The sequence below is a fragment of the Cyprinodon variegatus genome, unplaced genomic scaffold (genome assembly GCF_000732505.1).
Source record: "Cyprinodon variegatus isolate N-32 unplaced genomic scaffold, C_variegatus-1.0 Scaffold549, whole genome shotgun sequence".
Lineage (NCBI taxonomy): Eukaryota > Metazoa > Chordata > Actinopteri > Cyprinodontiformes > Cyprinodontidae > Cyprinodon > Cyprinodon variegatus.
The window spans coordinates 552,535-570,273 of record NW_015151002.1 but is presented as its reverse complement, the minus strand read 5'-3'; the positions used below and the strand labels follow the sequence as shown (position 1 = coordinate 570,273).

Here is a 17,739-nt window from a genome sequence, read left to right as displayed (position 1 = left end):
TAAAAAAAAACTGGGCTGGAATGGATGTGTGGGATTTCTTTTCATCCAACAGAATAGGATTATTCCCTCTTCTATCCAAGAATAATGACGTTAAGTAAGTGTGGGATCAAAATATTTTCCAAGTTCGTCTTCTTCCAACAGTCCAGGTGGTTAGGTGTGAATGTTCCAGTATTATGTAGCACCATATCACAAGGCAAAAAATAACATATCGGCTCAAATATCACTTGAAACTTTGGAACAGTTAACAGGAAACATCACCGCTCTAAAACCAGAGAACCAAAAAACTTAATAAGTGAGTCACCCTGTGTTGATAATCTGCATGCTTCTATGATTTGCTCAAGTCATGAAGAATTTCCACTAATTGGATAGAAAAAGAAAAGAATTAGGAGCACTCACTTGTCTTACTCTCTTCTTAGAGCTTCCCACTCTGAAGATCCCCACAGTCTGCAAACCTAAAAATAAAAAAAGAGAGGAAAAAACAACAATTAGCTCAGTTTAAACATGAATTGTGCACTGTATGTAAAGATTGCTGAAGTTGGGACTCTGCCCACCGTATTTCTCGATGTGCTGACAGCAGCTGTCCACCACCCGGGGAACCTGACGATAGATGGGATTCAGGCTTAGACGTTTGTCCCTGTGCTTTTCCTTCTTACTCGGCGTTTCAGCTGGCAGGGAGAGCTGCAACGCCTCTAGAAGGCGGGACTGGTTGTCGTCCAGGTCTGTGATGGAATCCACGGACATGCCACCCTGGTGGGTAATCATGCATTTGATTCAATCTAAGTTCAGTAAATTTAACATACAAAAACAAGGGGATCTAGGTTTGGGATTCTGGGATAGAAAGGCAGATTCTTAAAGGTCTCTCTTACCCTCCTGCGAACACGTGGTGCAGACTCAGGGGTGTTGGGTGACGTTGACTCATTGGCCGTCTCTGACGTGGAGCTGAGTGAGGAGTTACTGCTGGACAATTCTTTGTTCGATGGCCGCTTGGTGGCAAACTATAAAGAAACATCCATCAAAGTTCAAATCACAGTAGGGTAATTTGCCACAAAATATCTTGAAGCTTTTTTGAGTCCTTTTGAGCACAGATTCAGCGGACTTATGAGCTTTTAACAGGTTAAGCCTGGCATAACACTAAGATATTACAAAAAAAAAAAATCTTAATAAAAATCTCAACAAGGATGTGTTGTGATGCATTGGGGCTCATTCAGACCTAGAAACCTGCTATAAATGATGAATATGGGCGTTCTGGCAGAAAATCAAAAGCTTTCACTCATTGAAATGCATTTTAACTAAAATGTAGGGATTACACACCTGCAAAATTGATGACACAAGGTCAGAGGAGTCTTTGTGCTCCTCCCGCTGTGGGGGGTCCAGGCGGTAAGCATCCTGTCGCTGTCTGTGTGCTCTGTCATTAGCGATGACCTGGGAAAGGGGTATGCTAAAGGCCTGGGGTACGCACTCTTATGTGATAGAGACAGAGAGGAGGGGAAAGAAGGCAGGCTCTTTGAAATGCAAGTTAGAAAAAGACTGAAGCATAAAACTACCAAAAATAGGTCTGAAGATAGAAAACACAGTCTCCTTATCCCATCTGTTTTTGCTTGGCTTTTTACACAAACGCAATAAAAGCATCAAAAAGCATGTTTACCATGTCAGTAAAAAGTCTTACGCCGTGATTAAAGTGCAGCATCTGTTTTCCAAAATAATTCATCAGAGAAACCATGAAGTTGCCGCCTTATTTTAAAGCATACCAAAATAACATGGATGGCTCACTTCCAGGCAATGCAGAGTTCTTCATTTAGGTCATTTATGGTGGCTTTTTAGAGTTAAAAAAAAGTAACTCAAGGAACTTTGTTCTAATCTTCCTACTCATTAAATATTGTAGATTGGCAGACTAGACAGAAAAAATGACATAATCAGTGCTAACATCTGGATTTTGTATACAAACTTGTCGACAGCCTTAAAAATATCTTTAAAATGTTTTAATGTAAATTCTGCTTTAGTGGCATCATCATTTCTAAATAAATACTTTCATTAAATTGACCAGAATGTCAAGCAATCCCCAAATAAGTTATCAATGATGTCCAGTTTCACTCTATCAGGGGTCTGCAAGCTCCACAGCCACATGTCTCTTTAAACCCTGGGTCTTAATAGTGGCTAAAAAACATTTAAAGAACAAACTAATATACTTTAATAACAAATACCAGTCTTAGAAGCTTTAGTGGTTTTTAATTATAAATATTTGAATTGAATTCTTACAACAGAATGACATTAAAAGGACAAGAACGTTTTTTAGAGCTTTTTTTCCATTAATCTGCTTGCAAACTGTTTCAATAATATTATTTTTTTTTTTAACTTAAAATAATACCCTACAGAAGAAAAGCCATGCTTCAGCTTTATGAATCGTTTTATGTCATTCCTTATCTTTAAAAGCTAAAAATACAAATTAACTCTTGTTTGTTTAAGATGGCAACAGATTCCCTATAGCAGATATTTGATAAAAATAGTAGGTTGTGTTTTATTAAAAAGTTATTTCATATTTTGGGGTTATAAACTTCTTTTACTTAGCTGTATCACCTTTATTAATAATGTGCTTTAAAATAAATGAAGGTTCATGCAATACAAATGCTTCAGAGTGAGAAATAAGAGAACATGCATTCCTAAGATGTCAAGAAACAGGAACTGAGCAACTTGTCCATATTTTAAGTCTCTAAGTTGCAAAAGTAAAGCTAAGACGCTACAAGTCTTTGGTGTTTGTTGTTAGAGAGGCATTCTACCAAAAAAAAAAAAAAGGCCTTTTCTGGACTTATTTCTCTACTGTAGACACATCTCTGGAGTGTGTCAAGCTTCTAACTATGGAGAAAAGCCCTTCCTGCCTTCTGCTCATTGTAATGGAGGACTTGTAAAGCTGTTGGCCTGTTTCACTTGTCATAAAATCTGCTTAATTTCATTTCTTGAAAATACCAGTACATTTTCAAGAAAATACTTAGAAATGCATCTTTCTCTATAATATGATTCTAATGATTCTAAATTTCTAAAATAGATTGTTGTTCATCTTTGTAAAAAATACTCAAAGGTATAGTGGAGGATGTTTTTTTTTTTTCTGGGATCATCAAAATAATATGTTTACGTAAGGTCGTCCTACGTGCTCATACCCATTTTCACTAATGTATTATCTTTCATTTTTAGAGTAAATCATCAGTATTACAACTGTTAACAATAAAATCTAATTTAAATAAAATTCTAACATTAAAACAATCAAATTTTACACTTTTTATGCCATAAGGTAGCCAAACCCATCTAAACTTAATTTAAAACTTTAGTCTTTTTAATAATAAACCAGTGGCTAAACTTAAAGGTATAGTGGAGGATGTTCTTTTTCCGGATGGATCATCTAAATAAGTGGTCCTCCTAATTGTCAATCATTCTGGTGATATGTTTACGTAAGGCCGTCCTACTTGCTTGTCCCCACTTTCACTTAACGTTTGTGAGTCTGAAATAGTGGAAAAATTGCAAATCTTCTTTTGGAAAGTAAACTTGGATGAGCGTTGCAAACAGGAACTTTTAAACAGAGCATGCATTAGGAGAAATGGGCTCCTGCATGCTCTTTCAAGCATTTAATACTGTAGGTGTTCCCTCTCAGAAGTGAGTACAGGGTTGCACATGTAATTATTTTTTTTTTTAAGTTTTAAAGAGGGCGGATCTTTTAAAAAATTTGCAACAATCTTCAACTATACCTTTAATACATTAAAAAAGTCCCTGGAAAGTTGAATTTAATTTCACATTTACCAACAGTAATATGCAACATCTTTCATCAGGTTCAAACAGTTACGCAAGGATATTATACTCTGCTTGAAAACTGAAAATGGGTCTTCATGGGGTCTCTCAACAAGACAATAAAGCAAAACATTTGGCTAAATCAATAGAGAAATTTTCACACACAGAATAATCCTTCCCATGCTCCAAACATCTGAAAGTGTTCATGAAGAGTAAACGCTATCCTTCTGACAAAAATCCGGTTTCCCAAAGTTTTGCCAGCAGTCATAACAAAAAGCACGTAGAGCGCTATGATGCAAAATCACAAAGAATCATTCTGTGTTTTAGAAAACTTATCCAGCTGCACTGCTCCATGAGTAAGAGAAAAACAAGGAGAGGGAACACAAAATGCATTCCACAACCACAAATGCAGGGCTGTGGTTTCCGAACAACATGACAGCTTACATTGTGACACAGTGGGTTTGCTCTGCAGCCTCACCGCATTAAAAGGCCTTACATAATCACATATACACATAGAAATGCATTTAAAGTCGATGTGACTCTGATTATTGGATTTCACAGATGAGTCCACAGCCAAACCACATTTCACATGCTGCCAGATATATCAAAATAGCCCCGGGGAAAGTGGTGCACAGTTGGAATTGTGTATTGTAATGTATTAAGATGGGATTGGATTAACTTGTAAATCCACAAAAGCTGTTAAAATGTTAAAAAGAAGGTTTGGTCAAATATCTTTTTCTAATAATTTATTGAGATAAGGAATTAGACTCCCTTAATGCTCTATGTAGAGTAAATGAGCCATATTTGTGTCTGGAGACCTGATTTCTGCAACAGAATTTATATTTTCTATTTGTCCATAGATGAGACTAAACTCTTCTTACTGAAAATTAAGGTTGATATTTTAGACCATGTATTTAGAAAATTAAACAGTTTTACATGCAGATATGTCTGAGCTCTTTATGCAATGGTGTAAGAGAAGACAAATATGCCAGGCTTATAATAACAGTTTCAAACTGACATACTTCTTGAAGGCACAAATGAATCTCCTGACTTTGTTATTCTCCTCAACGTGAGCTCATGTGAAACCGAACTATTTGCACAGCTGGAATGGAGAAGCCTTGGCGTCATTTGGATTTACACCAATAGCTGCGTGCCAGAAATGTTACTTTAAATTTTAAACAAATTCCATTTGTGCACTTAGTGGGTATACAAAACCTGCACGCTTTTGTTAAACTAGCAGGCTTTTCTGAGGATTAAAACAAAAAAAAGGTCCATGAAAAATAAATGTTGTAGTTTTTCTACCTTTAATATGCCCAGAAACCTATACAACTAAACTGAAAACCAAATTGAAAACTTTTAAGGGGGGAAACTAATAAATGTAGTCTTATAAAGGCACACACCTTTGAATTAAACTTGAAACCACTTTTGTTAGTAAAGCACTACCTGTTTATGGATTGGTACCTATCGTCATGATGCTTTGCGTGACCCAAAGCCATCAGATAGCGATAATATTCTCAGAGGCACAGCCGTGTTCAGATCAACCCATACATTTTCAAGGTTCAGGTTTTGGCAGGACATTTCTTTCTTTTTTGCATTCCTTCTCTTTAGTTGATTAGGATGGATGCTTCTGGTGTTTGTGCTGAAAGATGAATTCCTTCCTCACCTTCTTAGCTGAAGTGTAGAGGTGTTATGCCAGCTTTCAATGCTATTTAGACTTGTCTATAAGTCTCTGTATCTAAAATGGAAGTTCCAGGCTAAGAAAAAAGGCCTCCCCATGCTCCACCGTCTCTATAGTGTGCTTTTCAAGGATGTTTAGAGTTGTATTTGTACTAGGGCTGCTGCTAATGATTATTTTGCAAATCCATTAATCTGTAGATTATTTTTTCGATTAATAAACGGATAGCCAAAGGTTCGTTACAGAAGACTTTTTAAGAAATTAAACTAGGTGCTCTAGATAGAGCATATTGACAGATGAAAATGTTTTGTTTTATGTTAAATGCAAAATGGTTATATAATTTTTTACAATCTTGGCATGATTACTGTTCTAAGTGGATTACTCTGTGAGCTAAAGGAATGTTTTACAGTCTTTGCACTCCAATTGACGATTTATTGATTATTAGATTAATTGACGATTATTTCAATCATTGATTGATTCATTCGGTTAATTGTTTCAACTCTATTTTGTACTAAACATCGATATAACACACTTCTTCCACATTGTCTTGTGTTTGAAAGTTTTAGCATTTTTTTTCTATATAAGAAAATGTCCATATGGCCCCCCTACTGCACAGTCCTGATGCATAAGGAATTTGTGGTTGCATGTAATTAACAAACAAAAACTCCAGTGGCTCCTTCAATTTCTTCTTGGTAGCCCTTCTGACTACTTCCCTTCTTGTGTTTTCATTAATTGCAAAAAAAGAAAAAAAATCCTATGTTTGCCATTATTTCTAATACATTGCATCGTCTTATTTTGACAGGTACCTTTAAAAATTATGTCCTTTTGACAATCCATTCTGACTTTTAATTTTTGGCCAGCCAAAAATAACTTTAAGAATATGTGCATCTTTCCCTTTGAAGGAAAGAAACATTTTGGCACATTGTATAAATTGAAGTCAAGTTATGTGTGCAGCCTTTCAGATTAAGCTGCTGTTCAGTAAATACCAGCATCTCCTACACAGATTCGATTCACTTTAAACTTTAAGCTGGAGAACAGGTGCTATTTTTACAACCTCATTATCCGCCTGCATAATGTATGGGGTCCGCAAAATGGCAACTTTAAAAATGCTGATAACAGAGCAGGATGGGACAGATTTTTAAGTTTAAGATTATTTGCAATGTTCATGGGACTTCGGCTTACCTTTGTCTTTACTCTTTTCTTTGGCTAGAGAGTCCAGCTTTCTTCTTAATGACTTTTTCCTCTTCTGTCCATCTGCCACAGAGGAGGAAAAAACAAAAGAGTTAACAAATCATGTGAAACAAACAGTTCCCATATCTGCAGTTTCTTATCTGGCTCTTATTTAATAAAATTATTCCAGGAATGCAGACATAAATTAACCAGAGGGGGAAACCGATTCAATAAACAGTCAGGTTAGAAATAGTAGCAGCCACAGCAAAAAAAAAAAAAAAAAAACATAATTAGTTAGATTGCTTATTCAAACTCTTAACCGTCTTTCTTTTTCTTTGCTTTTACAGCACCATACATGGTAAGCTTCAAATTACTCGGTCAACATTCCTCTTTTGATCCTTCTTAATGTTGTTGACTCGTTTCAAAAATGCAAATGATTGAATGAAAAAAACATCAACAACTGCATGAATCAGCACAAAAAGAGTTAATACCAGAGCTATTCAGCCAATAGCTCAGTTTCTGCTTGCAATCCATGAGGATATTTGTGTTTGGATGGAAGGAAGCAGCTCTGTCAGCTCCCAGCATGATAAATGACTCTTGGATCTGCTGATTAACACGCAGGAAGCTCTGGAAATCGAAACGCATGCAAGTTTTAAGTCTCTTTAAGGCCTCGTCTAGGATCATGATGTAATCGCGTGGAAAAATTTTAACTCGAATTTTTGTGTTAATAGTGTCGAAAGCTAACCCCTTCATTTTTAAGGTCCCTGTTTTCAGAAATTTCCACTATTGGCTTGATAACCTCAGTTTGAACTTAAGGACTTCATAAAGTTTTGAGTGTTTCTTTTTTAAAGAGCTTTGAATATATATTTATTTCTTTTGGACTTTATATTTTTCAAAATAAAAGGACAAACCAAATGTGGTTTTATGAGATAAAGCAACGAAAAAGAGGGAAAAAAAACTGCATAAGAAGTTGTAATTGAATACCTTTGAATAGCTTATGTCATAAAACTATAGCTCAGAATTTAAACATATTAAAGAATCCAACATCAGAAAATGGAAAAGAATATAGAACTGTATAGAAACTAAATGATTAAGCCTAAAAATCCAGCAAAAGAAATCATTAATCGGAAAAGTAGCACAGAAGCCAATGGCAATTCTAGAAGTGTTGCAAAGATTCACAACAAAGGCAGTTAAATAGGTCTAGTGACTACCGGTCCTTCATTCCACATTTCAAGTCTTTTTGGAAAAGTGGTTTAAAGACACCCTAGAAAAAGTACTGGTCTCAATATTGAACCTTTTGGTCAGATTAAAAAAAAAATGTGATAAGCAAAAAAGAAAAGTCTTCAAATCACCCTTAAGGCATCCCCATGGTTACAAAAACTAGAGGCAACAAGATTCTATAGGAATGCTTTTTATCAGTTCGGTCAGAAGCTACAGCTGGTTTAGATCAAAGCATCCATGTGCTTGAATGCAAGTCCATAACTAATCCCAACTGTGAATGTCACAAGCGTTCAAAGGTTATAGATAAATTATTTTAATCCATTCTGACTGAGTTTTAACTCTTCTGCAAAGAGAAATGTGAATTTAGACAAAGCGATGTTATGTAGGGAAGCAGATCTAGTCACAATAAATATCCACCCCCCCTCCCACTAATCTGAATAAGTTGTGACTCGTGAACTTTAGGCTGAGGGCTACTTGAATTATTTTTTTTAAGTAACTAAAAGTACCCATACTTCAGAGCGTCTGTGACATGACACCAGTGAGGATGGGGTTGCAAACTGTGAGGAGAAACCGAAGCAGATGTTGTGATGGAGGCGAGGAAGAATGAAAGATGGGAGAAGCCAAGATAGGAAATGGTTTGGATTTTTTGACAGATGGGTCCCAAAGCCGTAAGAAAATCCCCCAAAACCTCCACACTCTCCGTTTCTGCCCCAGACCTGTTTGCAACTCAATCTGATGAACCTCAACCGACTTTCTGTCGCATCACATCTTCATCTCGTCCTTTTTTTTTGTCTGTCTTCATTCTGTCTTTCTTTAATCTGCTCTGTTCTTGAAGAAACGCCAAAAAATTCGACCCACTGATGCAAAACTAGGAATGGAAAACAAGTATTAGCTGAAATAGCCCCCACAGATGCAGACACTTGTCCATTTGAAATATATCCCTCGCCTGCACATGGCAGCAGTCGGGAGCTCTGGAATTCATAAGCAACACAGATAAGCATGCATTAAATCATGGTAGGGAGAGGTTTAACCTTCAGCTGGAATGCAAGGCCCTGGATAATCCATTAGCCGTTCTACACTGCTGCTATGAACTAACCCCAATGCTATATAGAGTATAGTGGAGCAAATGCAGGCCTCAGTGTACATGACGTGGATCTGTTACTGCCTTTTGCAAAAGCAAGACGTAATCTCTGGAGGAAAGGCAGGAAAAATGCTATAGTGAGGAAATCCAGAAATCTGGAAACCTAAAAAACAAACAGATAAAACATGTTTGAGGTGCGTATAAATTGCTTGCACTACTTGGGAAGCCTGCAGCCGAGTCATCCAAAGAAAATTTCCTTCACCGTGTGGGGTTAGTGTAGAGCATGGAGTCAGCACAAACTTGTGATGGCACTTACCCCTCTAGCAAAGAACATATAAAGTACATTGTCTTCTATATAACAAACCTCAATGTGGATGAAAAATAAAAGGTGGGAAACAATCTGCTGGTGTTGAAATCATTTTGACAGGATTAAAGTCTGATAATCCCTTGGGATTACCTAGAATGAGGATGGCCCCACACGGTCTGATAGAAATAATCTGAATAGACAGGTGTGTGTTTGAGTGGGCGGATTAACCTCTGAATATATATCAAGGCTTCCAACTTGGGGCTTTATCCTTCAAGATTGCAAAGAAGATATCCCAAACTGCTTGTGCATCTTTTATTTGTATGTGCAATAAATTGGTGTGTTGCAGGAGATGTACAATGATTTCTTCATAAATATTAAAATTAGTTTCGGCCCGTTTTGAGTTAAATGCTAAATAATATGTATAGTGCACCTTGTAGCCTGTCTCAAAGCGTAAAAGAAAATAAAACATAGCATCTATTTGCCGGCTCATTTAATATTCTATTTATATAAATGTGACGCAGACATTTCTCTAAATGTACTTTTACTGTATAAAGATTGTCTGCATTAATATGTGCTCCCTGTGTAGACTTTATTTCTTCCTTAAATTTAATCTACTATTAATATTTTCAATGGTCAAAATATGTTTATATATACAGTATTATGTAAACAGATCATCTGCATCCTCAGCTTTGTGCCAATGCTTCATATGTAGCAATAAACACAGCAGATTTGTGTGATGTTTGTATGTGAACTGACAAAGTACTAAAAAATATGCAAAAGGTTTTTGATTGTAAAAATAGCTTTACACATGGTAAATATTTCGTCATTAGAACATGATCTACTTTGATCAAGGCAAAGACGCAAAAAATAGTTTGTACACACTGTGCTGAAATAAAAATGCAAATTACTTTGTACCTTCTTTAAAGCTCTGCTCTGCATGTACAAACTCATTTGTACCTGTTTTAATATGAGTGAACCTTCTAAGGATCAGCTCCTTAGTGTTTGATAACATTCTATAGTTGGTATTGCCTCCAATCAATACGAGTAAAACCTTAAAAATACCAAGTGATTCATCAAGAAATAATCTATAACTATATAAAAAAGAAAAACAGTTATTTTTTTATGTTGACTTTTTCTCTAGTTTTAGATTCATGGTGGAACATTTAGCATGGGCGAGCCTAGTGAAAAACCAGACTGTCTGAATACTCTTGTGCCACATTAACGTAAATTGTTTTTTTTTTTTTGTTATTTTACCAGACAGATGTTTACCTTGTAACAGGGAAAAAAAAGTAAACAGGAAAAGAGAACAAACAAGTACACTGCAAAAAATTGAAAACTAAAAATGTTTTTTTTTTTCTTAAAATAGGTGCTTTTTTATTTAGGAGACAAGGTAGACACTTTGCCAATGGAACAAGACAATTTACACAATTTAAACCAAAAAAAAAAAAAAACTATTACAATGTATTATTTTAAGGGCATTTTATTCAATAACTTATTTTAAGAGTAAAGAAACTAATTCCATTGGCAAATCATCTTATTCACGTACTTAAATTAATATTAAATACACTAAATTTAAAACATCTGACATTTTTTTGCAGTGTACAAGCATTGCTTTAGTTTAACACAGTTTTTTTCACAGCGATAACTAAATGAAGAATCCACTTAAACTGGAAAAAGTCACATGTCACTACCAGCAGGGTCATGAGATACCATGTCTAACAGGAAGCATCAAATTCCTACATGAAGTGTGGCTTACATCTAAATGTGTCTTTTTCATAACTTCCTGAAACTCGGACCAATAACAAGTTGTCTTAGAATAGAGTCCACGCATGATCAGTGATCATAATGGAACTGTGTGTCATCTTGAATAAATTGATTGAAATAGATCTGGGTATGCAAAATTAGAAGGTTTAGTTTCCAGTTTATGATGCTTTTTGCAGTTAATAAAATTAACAAAATAACAAATACATAAGTTCCACACTGTTTGATTGCAGCTATCAGAGTTTTTGTTTTATAAATGAAAGCACTCTCACCCTTTGGGATTGTTATTTGACATCCCAGGTCATAGTCCTGGAGTAAGCGGGTATAGGCTACTTCCTGCAGCCTGGCTCTTTCCAGCTCTGACAGGCTCTGGATGGCGACAGGAGTCAGGCGTACACTCCGCCCTGACAGGCTGCTCCAGGTGAAATCTCCCTGAGAACGAGAAAAAAAATGAAGCAAAATTAACAAAAGCCTGCAACCTTAAAGAAGAGACTAATGCACCTGCTGACAAAAGAAAAAAATTAAAGTCCCAGACTCTGGGGAACTTGTAATTTTCTTTTAATTCTGCCAAAATGCAATTTTGTCCCAGACAAAAGAACGTTAGCAACACCAGAATCCAGGTGGTGAAGAAAAACAAGCGTTTAGTCCTTGTAATCTTCTTTCAAAATATCATCCTTTAAATGCAAATGTTCACCATATTATGTTATTGTTCTGTTGCTATGGTTTCCATAATTGTGCAATATTATAGCATAAAGAAGAAGAAATAAAGCGGAATTAGGACAGAGGGGAGGAAAAGGCTTACTTATCTTCCCTTTTATAAACCAAAATGTGTTGGTGCTTTGAAAAGATACTGCTAACAGCGGACATTTAACATTCAGTGTGTCTTGGTCATTAAATGCAATGAAAAAAGCGCAATTATCCACAATGTTAACAGGTTATATTGTATTTATTAAGTAAAACACATTTAATAAAGTGATTAATTAAAGAAAATTCAATTATTCAGTTAATGCATGCTTTCTTTATTTTAAGGTGGACCTATTAGTATGCTTTGTTGTATTCTAAACATGTTGAAGGTTTTGTTTCCTTCTGCAAAATTTGTTTTACATGTTTGTCAAAAATTATACAGAAATGGGGAGTGGTGGCTAGTGATTAGTGCATAGGGTTTGGAACCCTGAAGCTGTGGGTTCAAAACCCAAACCCACATACTGCCTCTCTGAGCAAGACCCATTAGCTCCAATGAGGATGGGTTAAATGCAGAGAGCTAATTTATCCATTGTGGAATCAATCATGTTCAATTTATTTTAGTATTGTCAATTGTCACCATTAATGCTTGGAAATTTTAAATAAACAACCTGAACTTGGCTAAAGGTGTTCCAGGAAAATATTTTCCTAAACTATTTAGTATGGAGGTAAAGCCTGTGTATGGCTTAATTACTTCAGATTAAAAGTTTTACAGAACAAACCAAATGGATAATAGATATATATAGATGTGAAAAAACCCAAAAAACAAGTTGTTGATTTTAATAGTATCTGCATTCTCTACAGATGGAACCCACTGTATGGTATAAAAGCAAACCCTCTTGCTCTGTAAACATTTCAGAGGGAGAGGAGCTGTTTAAGAGCCTTAGGGTGAAATTGGACTTAAGTAAATAGTAATGGGTTGCTGGAAACCTAAGACAGACCTGCCCAAGATGAACTGTTGAGTCACCTCAATCTCCGGTCATGCATTCTTGTGTCTGAGAAAAAAAAGGAAAGAGACGACTTTGCAAAAGTCTATCTAATGCCTTTTTCAGACAGATGGCTTAACAGTTTCATCTAAATGTGTCTGTGTTTATATAATTTAGTAATTTTGCAGACAGACCATATCTTTTTATCTCCTTATGACAGAATTAATTTCAGATCTACAAACCCTAGAAATATGTCGGCAAATGTAAGAACAGTCAACAAGGCATGTTGCAGCCTTTCATGAAGCATTTCATCCATCACAGCTGTTCTGTGTTGCTGCGAGTGCATGCTTGTGTAGGCCATTTCTTATCACTGACTGAGGAAAGCCTTTTGCCTCCTGTGTGACCTCGCTCATAGCTTACTGCTGCACAGAGATGCACATGCCCTTGCATGACCACAAGTCTGCAGCAAAAGAAAAGACAACAGGTCGGAAAAAGAAAAAGAGTTTGATAAGAAGGGCGGCCGACGATCAAGTTGGTTCTGCCCGGCAGGATGTTTGAAGGGGGTGGATGAGCTCTAGTGAAACGTTGGGAATGCTGGCGGGGAGTGATGTTGTAGATTAAACGCAAGCTTGACTGCTGGGCCCTTGCAAAAATAAACCTGCTTGACCTGTAAGAGCGTCCAAAGAAAGATATTACAAACTTGACCAAAAGCAAATATTTTATGTCATTTGTCATCAATTAAGAATAAACAGCTTATGCACCATAGCACATTGCTTGTACTCCAGATGACAGACACCTATATCTTGATTTTGACTTTTAAACTATTGGAAATCAATGCTACTGTCGATTTTCAAAGATGGTTCTTTACAGAGGATACAAATGCTGCACATAATGCAAGGGGTATTGTCCTCATGGTTACATAACAGAAAACAAAAAGACTAAGCTGATTAGGAGCTCTGTTACTTTACTCTTGTTGTAATGACAGCCAGCTACTATTATGTCCATATTAAACAGAGCATGCGGTAATTAGTTTCTAGCTGTATCAATAGAACTAATGAGCAGTACAAAACACACATGCATGACAATATCATGGCCAATTTCCTAAAATTAAACTGAGAACCATTAAGGTTAATGAGATCATATATTACAGGCCCACAAATTCCATTCAAAGACAGTGCATTCATTTATTCACAGACTGCACATCAGACAATTGTCAGGGTAGGGAGCAATAATAGCTCTGAAGGCATTCATTATGTAGATTTCGGCATATGATGTGAAATATGTTTAGATATTTTGTGTTACAATAAATCTGGCTAAAATCTAGATCCTGCAGTTACAATAGGCAAAGGTGTGTTTTTGATTTCAAGCTTATAATCATTTAAAAACTATTCAAGTGTAATGGGCTATATTCCGAACTCCACTACTTCCTGAAATTCAGTCAACTCATTTGTTTCGCGATTTTCATTACTGGGCAAACAGTTTAATCCAGGTGTGTCTGGTCATTCTGATTACTGAGATTGCACACACCTGGATTAATCTGTTTGTTCAGTAATGAAAGAGCAGAATCAAAGGAGCTGGCTAGGACTCAAGAAGTAGTGCATTGGGGCATATAGCCTACTAAGATACTTATGAGGTCAAAAAATGATGTCATCCTTTTCCAATTTTTTGTTTATAGAGTGGCACAAGAAGAAATCACAAAAATCTAATATAAGTAGTTCCAGGCCATTTCTAATTATGTAACTACACAATGTAATTTTGTCCAACCCTACTTGGTGAACAACACAAGTTGCACCTTTCTAATTGAATATACTATCTATTTTTTGTCAGTTAATCTTCATGAAATAAACACATTCAAAAGGCAGCAAAGTTTTTTTTTCAAAAGAACTGCACAGAACTGCAGCAGTCTTCTGCTTGTTCTCGTATGCGACAAGGATTTATTTTATTTTTTTTCTTGGGGAGTTGTCATTGGTGTCTGAGTTGATGCTGGTCGCTTCTGAGTATTCACAAAATTCATCTAGCTTCAATTGTTTGCTTTGTTGGAGCCATTTATCATGGACGCAGTTGACGTCACAACCGTTGAAACAGCGTGGGAACTTCCAACCCGAAGGGCATTTAGGGAAAGTGTTATTATAGATGCATCAGCGCTGAACTACTAAGGTCTCAGTCTGCTCATCAATGATGTTTTAATGGTAAAAAGTCATATAAAAGACTATTTTAAAGATGATTTTGAGTAAAAACTTTTGAAAAGTCTTTTTTTTTTAAGAGCAAGCATTTGCATTTTAATTTAACTCTGCAAGTTAACAGCCTAATTATTATGATTCTGCACTTTTTGGTTCTGTTTAAGTTTTCTTTTTAGTTAGCGGTTATACTTATATAATCAAGTCTTTCTGTGTATTGGTTTAATTTTCATTTTTTGTTATTCTAGTAGTTTTTGGTTATATATTTTTTTTTGGTTCTTATGTATTTCTTGTTTATCCTCTGTTGCCCTCTTGTATCAGTCTCCTCATCCTAGCTCCCTTCTTGAGTCCTCTGTCCACACCTGCTCCCAATCTGCTGATTAACCTAGTCTTTGTAGAGTCTCTCCTTTATACACCCTCCTGTTCAGTCACTTTTTGCTGGTTCCTTGTTGTTTCCTGGCTCCATATGTTTGTTTTCCCTAATGTCTTCTAGACTTTGGTTTTCTGTCTTNATACACCTCCTGTTCAGTCACTTTTTGCTGGTTCCTTGTTGTTTCCTGGCTCCATATGTTTGTTTTCCCTAATGTCTTCTAGACTTTGGTTTTCTGTCTTTGTTATTTTTGAATTTTTTGCCTTAGTTATCGCCTTGTGAATTTATTAAGATACCACACCAGCTTCAGTCTCTGCATTTGGGTCCTCCAAAACTTCTGCCCAACGTGACAATAACAAGTTAACACTGGTTAAGAAATTATCCTGAATTAACCATATTTCTTTAAATATATATAAATATATATATATATATATATATATATATATATATATATAAGTTTATTCCTTCAAAACATTGAATAGTTATGACTTTCATGTACACTTAAAGTCAGAGTTATTTATTGTCAATTGATTTCCTGACATCACAAGACTTGCAATAGCAAGCTTTAAAAAAAACTGGAATCTATTGCCTGAATCCTACATAAAAACATGGAAAAAAAAAAAGAAATCAAGCTGTCATTGCTGCTGCTATTTTGCGCTCACATGTGACAAATGCTTGGCTGGAAAGAATAATGACTTTAAATGCACGCGCACCATGCAGTTAGATGACTAATGCCATCTGGAGATTCAGCACAGTGCAGCGCAGCATGTGGTTTTTCTTCTTTTTTTAGACAAAAGGACAACTGGCGCAAAAGAATATGACAGTTTCCATGGTGACATATACATACAGAAACCCGAAGGGGCAGGAAGTAGAAGAAATATTACTATGGCAACCCACACATAGGTCACACACATGTTGCTAAGATGGACTGATTAAATAACTGAACAACATGACAGATATTTGAAATGTTAACAACCATTAAAAACCCTGTATGTCAAAAAAAAAAAATTCTGAAATATGTTAATCTGTATTTAATTTTACATAGAAAACCAAAAAGCATGGTACATTAAGTAATATTCAAAACCACTCAAAGCACCTTGCATGATATTCATGAGAAGTTAGTTAAGGTTGCCAAGTTGAGGCCTGAAATCCAGTTTTTTACATTGCTTTTAGTGTAAACAAACAAAAGAAATAACATATTAGATAGTATAGCCACTTAAAGGTGTCAACAATTGCAAATAATACCATAAGAAGTTTTTTAATTCTTAATCTTTTAAACTGACAAACACAAAGCCGCACTTTTGCATCTCAGTCTTATAGAAAATGAAAAACACGAAATGTATTATATTAAGTTTTTAGCAATAAATGTGTTTCGTAATGAAGATTCCAGAAGAGGAAGAGACAGAAGCACAAAGTGAGCTTTCCAAAATTTCACATTGTACTCGTGGTTTGTTTTCTTCCCCTTACGATTTGCAGCTGGCTTTAAATGACCCTTGAGCAGAGATTTGGGATCATAACACTGAACAGGAGGAATGTACAAGTATGTTCCAACACTGTTTCTTATTTCTTTCTATCTGTATTAGGTTTTTTGTTGTTGTTTTTTTTTTTTTTTTTACAAGTTGACTTCACACATGCATGAGTAACTCAATAACGCATGGCTTTTACTGACCTGGAACCTCCCCAGCATTCACATCTGCTTGTAATTACCGATCAACCCGCCCTGCCAGCTAGTGATGACGGTGTGTGTATCCGTGTTTGTACACTTAACTGTCCCAGATTTACAATTAATCGCCTTTTCCACCTGTTTTCAAACAGCTGGAGGGAAAACAACTACAAATCTTTGGATCTATGTCATGCATGTAAAAAAAAAATCATAGCAGGACAGAGGAAGGGCGCCATATGCTGAGGCCTTAGCCCTCGGTGCAGCGTCCCAGGATTGAATTCCAGACCTTTGGTTGCATGTATTCTCCTTCTCTCTCCACCTCATTTCCTGTCTGTCTATCTAATAAAGGCCACAAGTGCCACAACAATGATAAAAATTCAATGTAGAAGCAATTTTGTTGTGTTTTCTTATTTCAGTCTTCTTTTCTTATTAAAGAATTTGAGCTTATTTTACTTATTTAACTTGCCAGGGGTTCTAAATAGGTGTTCTTGCTACCATTTTTATAAAGTGTCTGTCTGCTCCGTTATAATACAGTATTTAGTATGGAGAGCTGAAGATTTGATGTAGCTTGCTATAAGGCATTTGTACTTGCAGGGTTTCAGACCCCAAAATAAATTGATGACTCATGTGATTAAAGAGTTAATTTCCTGTTCTTAAAGAGGAATGAACAACATTTACTCATTTTAGGTGTGAAATATATACATCATTTGATTAAACAGGAACTGATTTTTTTTTGTTCTAAAGAGAGATCCATTTAAACACAAATTGAGATCAACTTCATCTTTATTCTGTTTATACCAGAATAAATTTAAAAACGAGGGGCTACTTCATGGGTACTGAGTGATAGGAAGGGCTACCAGTACCATTGAACTG

At 35.8% G+C, this 17,739-nt stretch overlaps 1 protein-coding gene across 2 annotated transcripts in view; it reads right to left on the bottom strand.

Annotated features, from left to right (window-relative positions):
• arhgap6 (Rho GTPase activating protein 6) overlaps positions 1-17,739 on the bottom strand; it is a 99,392-nt gene that overhangs the window by 10,913 nt on the left and 70,740 nt on the right. For both annotated transcript variants that reach the window (XM_015391576.1, XM_015391577.1), the window contains exons 2-7: positions 11,262-11,421; positions 6,632-6,703; positions 1,312-1,460; positions 867-995; positions 552-747; positions 397-452 (exon numbers count right to left, since the gene is read on the bottom strand). In XM_015391576.1, coding sequence (XP_015247062.1) covers positions 397-452; positions 552-747; positions 867-995; positions 1,312-1,460; positions 6,632-6,703; positions 11,262-11,421 — 762 coding nt within the window. The remainder of the gene's footprint in view (positions 1-396; positions 453-551; positions 748-866; positions 996-1,311; positions 1,461-6,631; positions 6,704-11,261; positions 11,422-17,739) is intronic.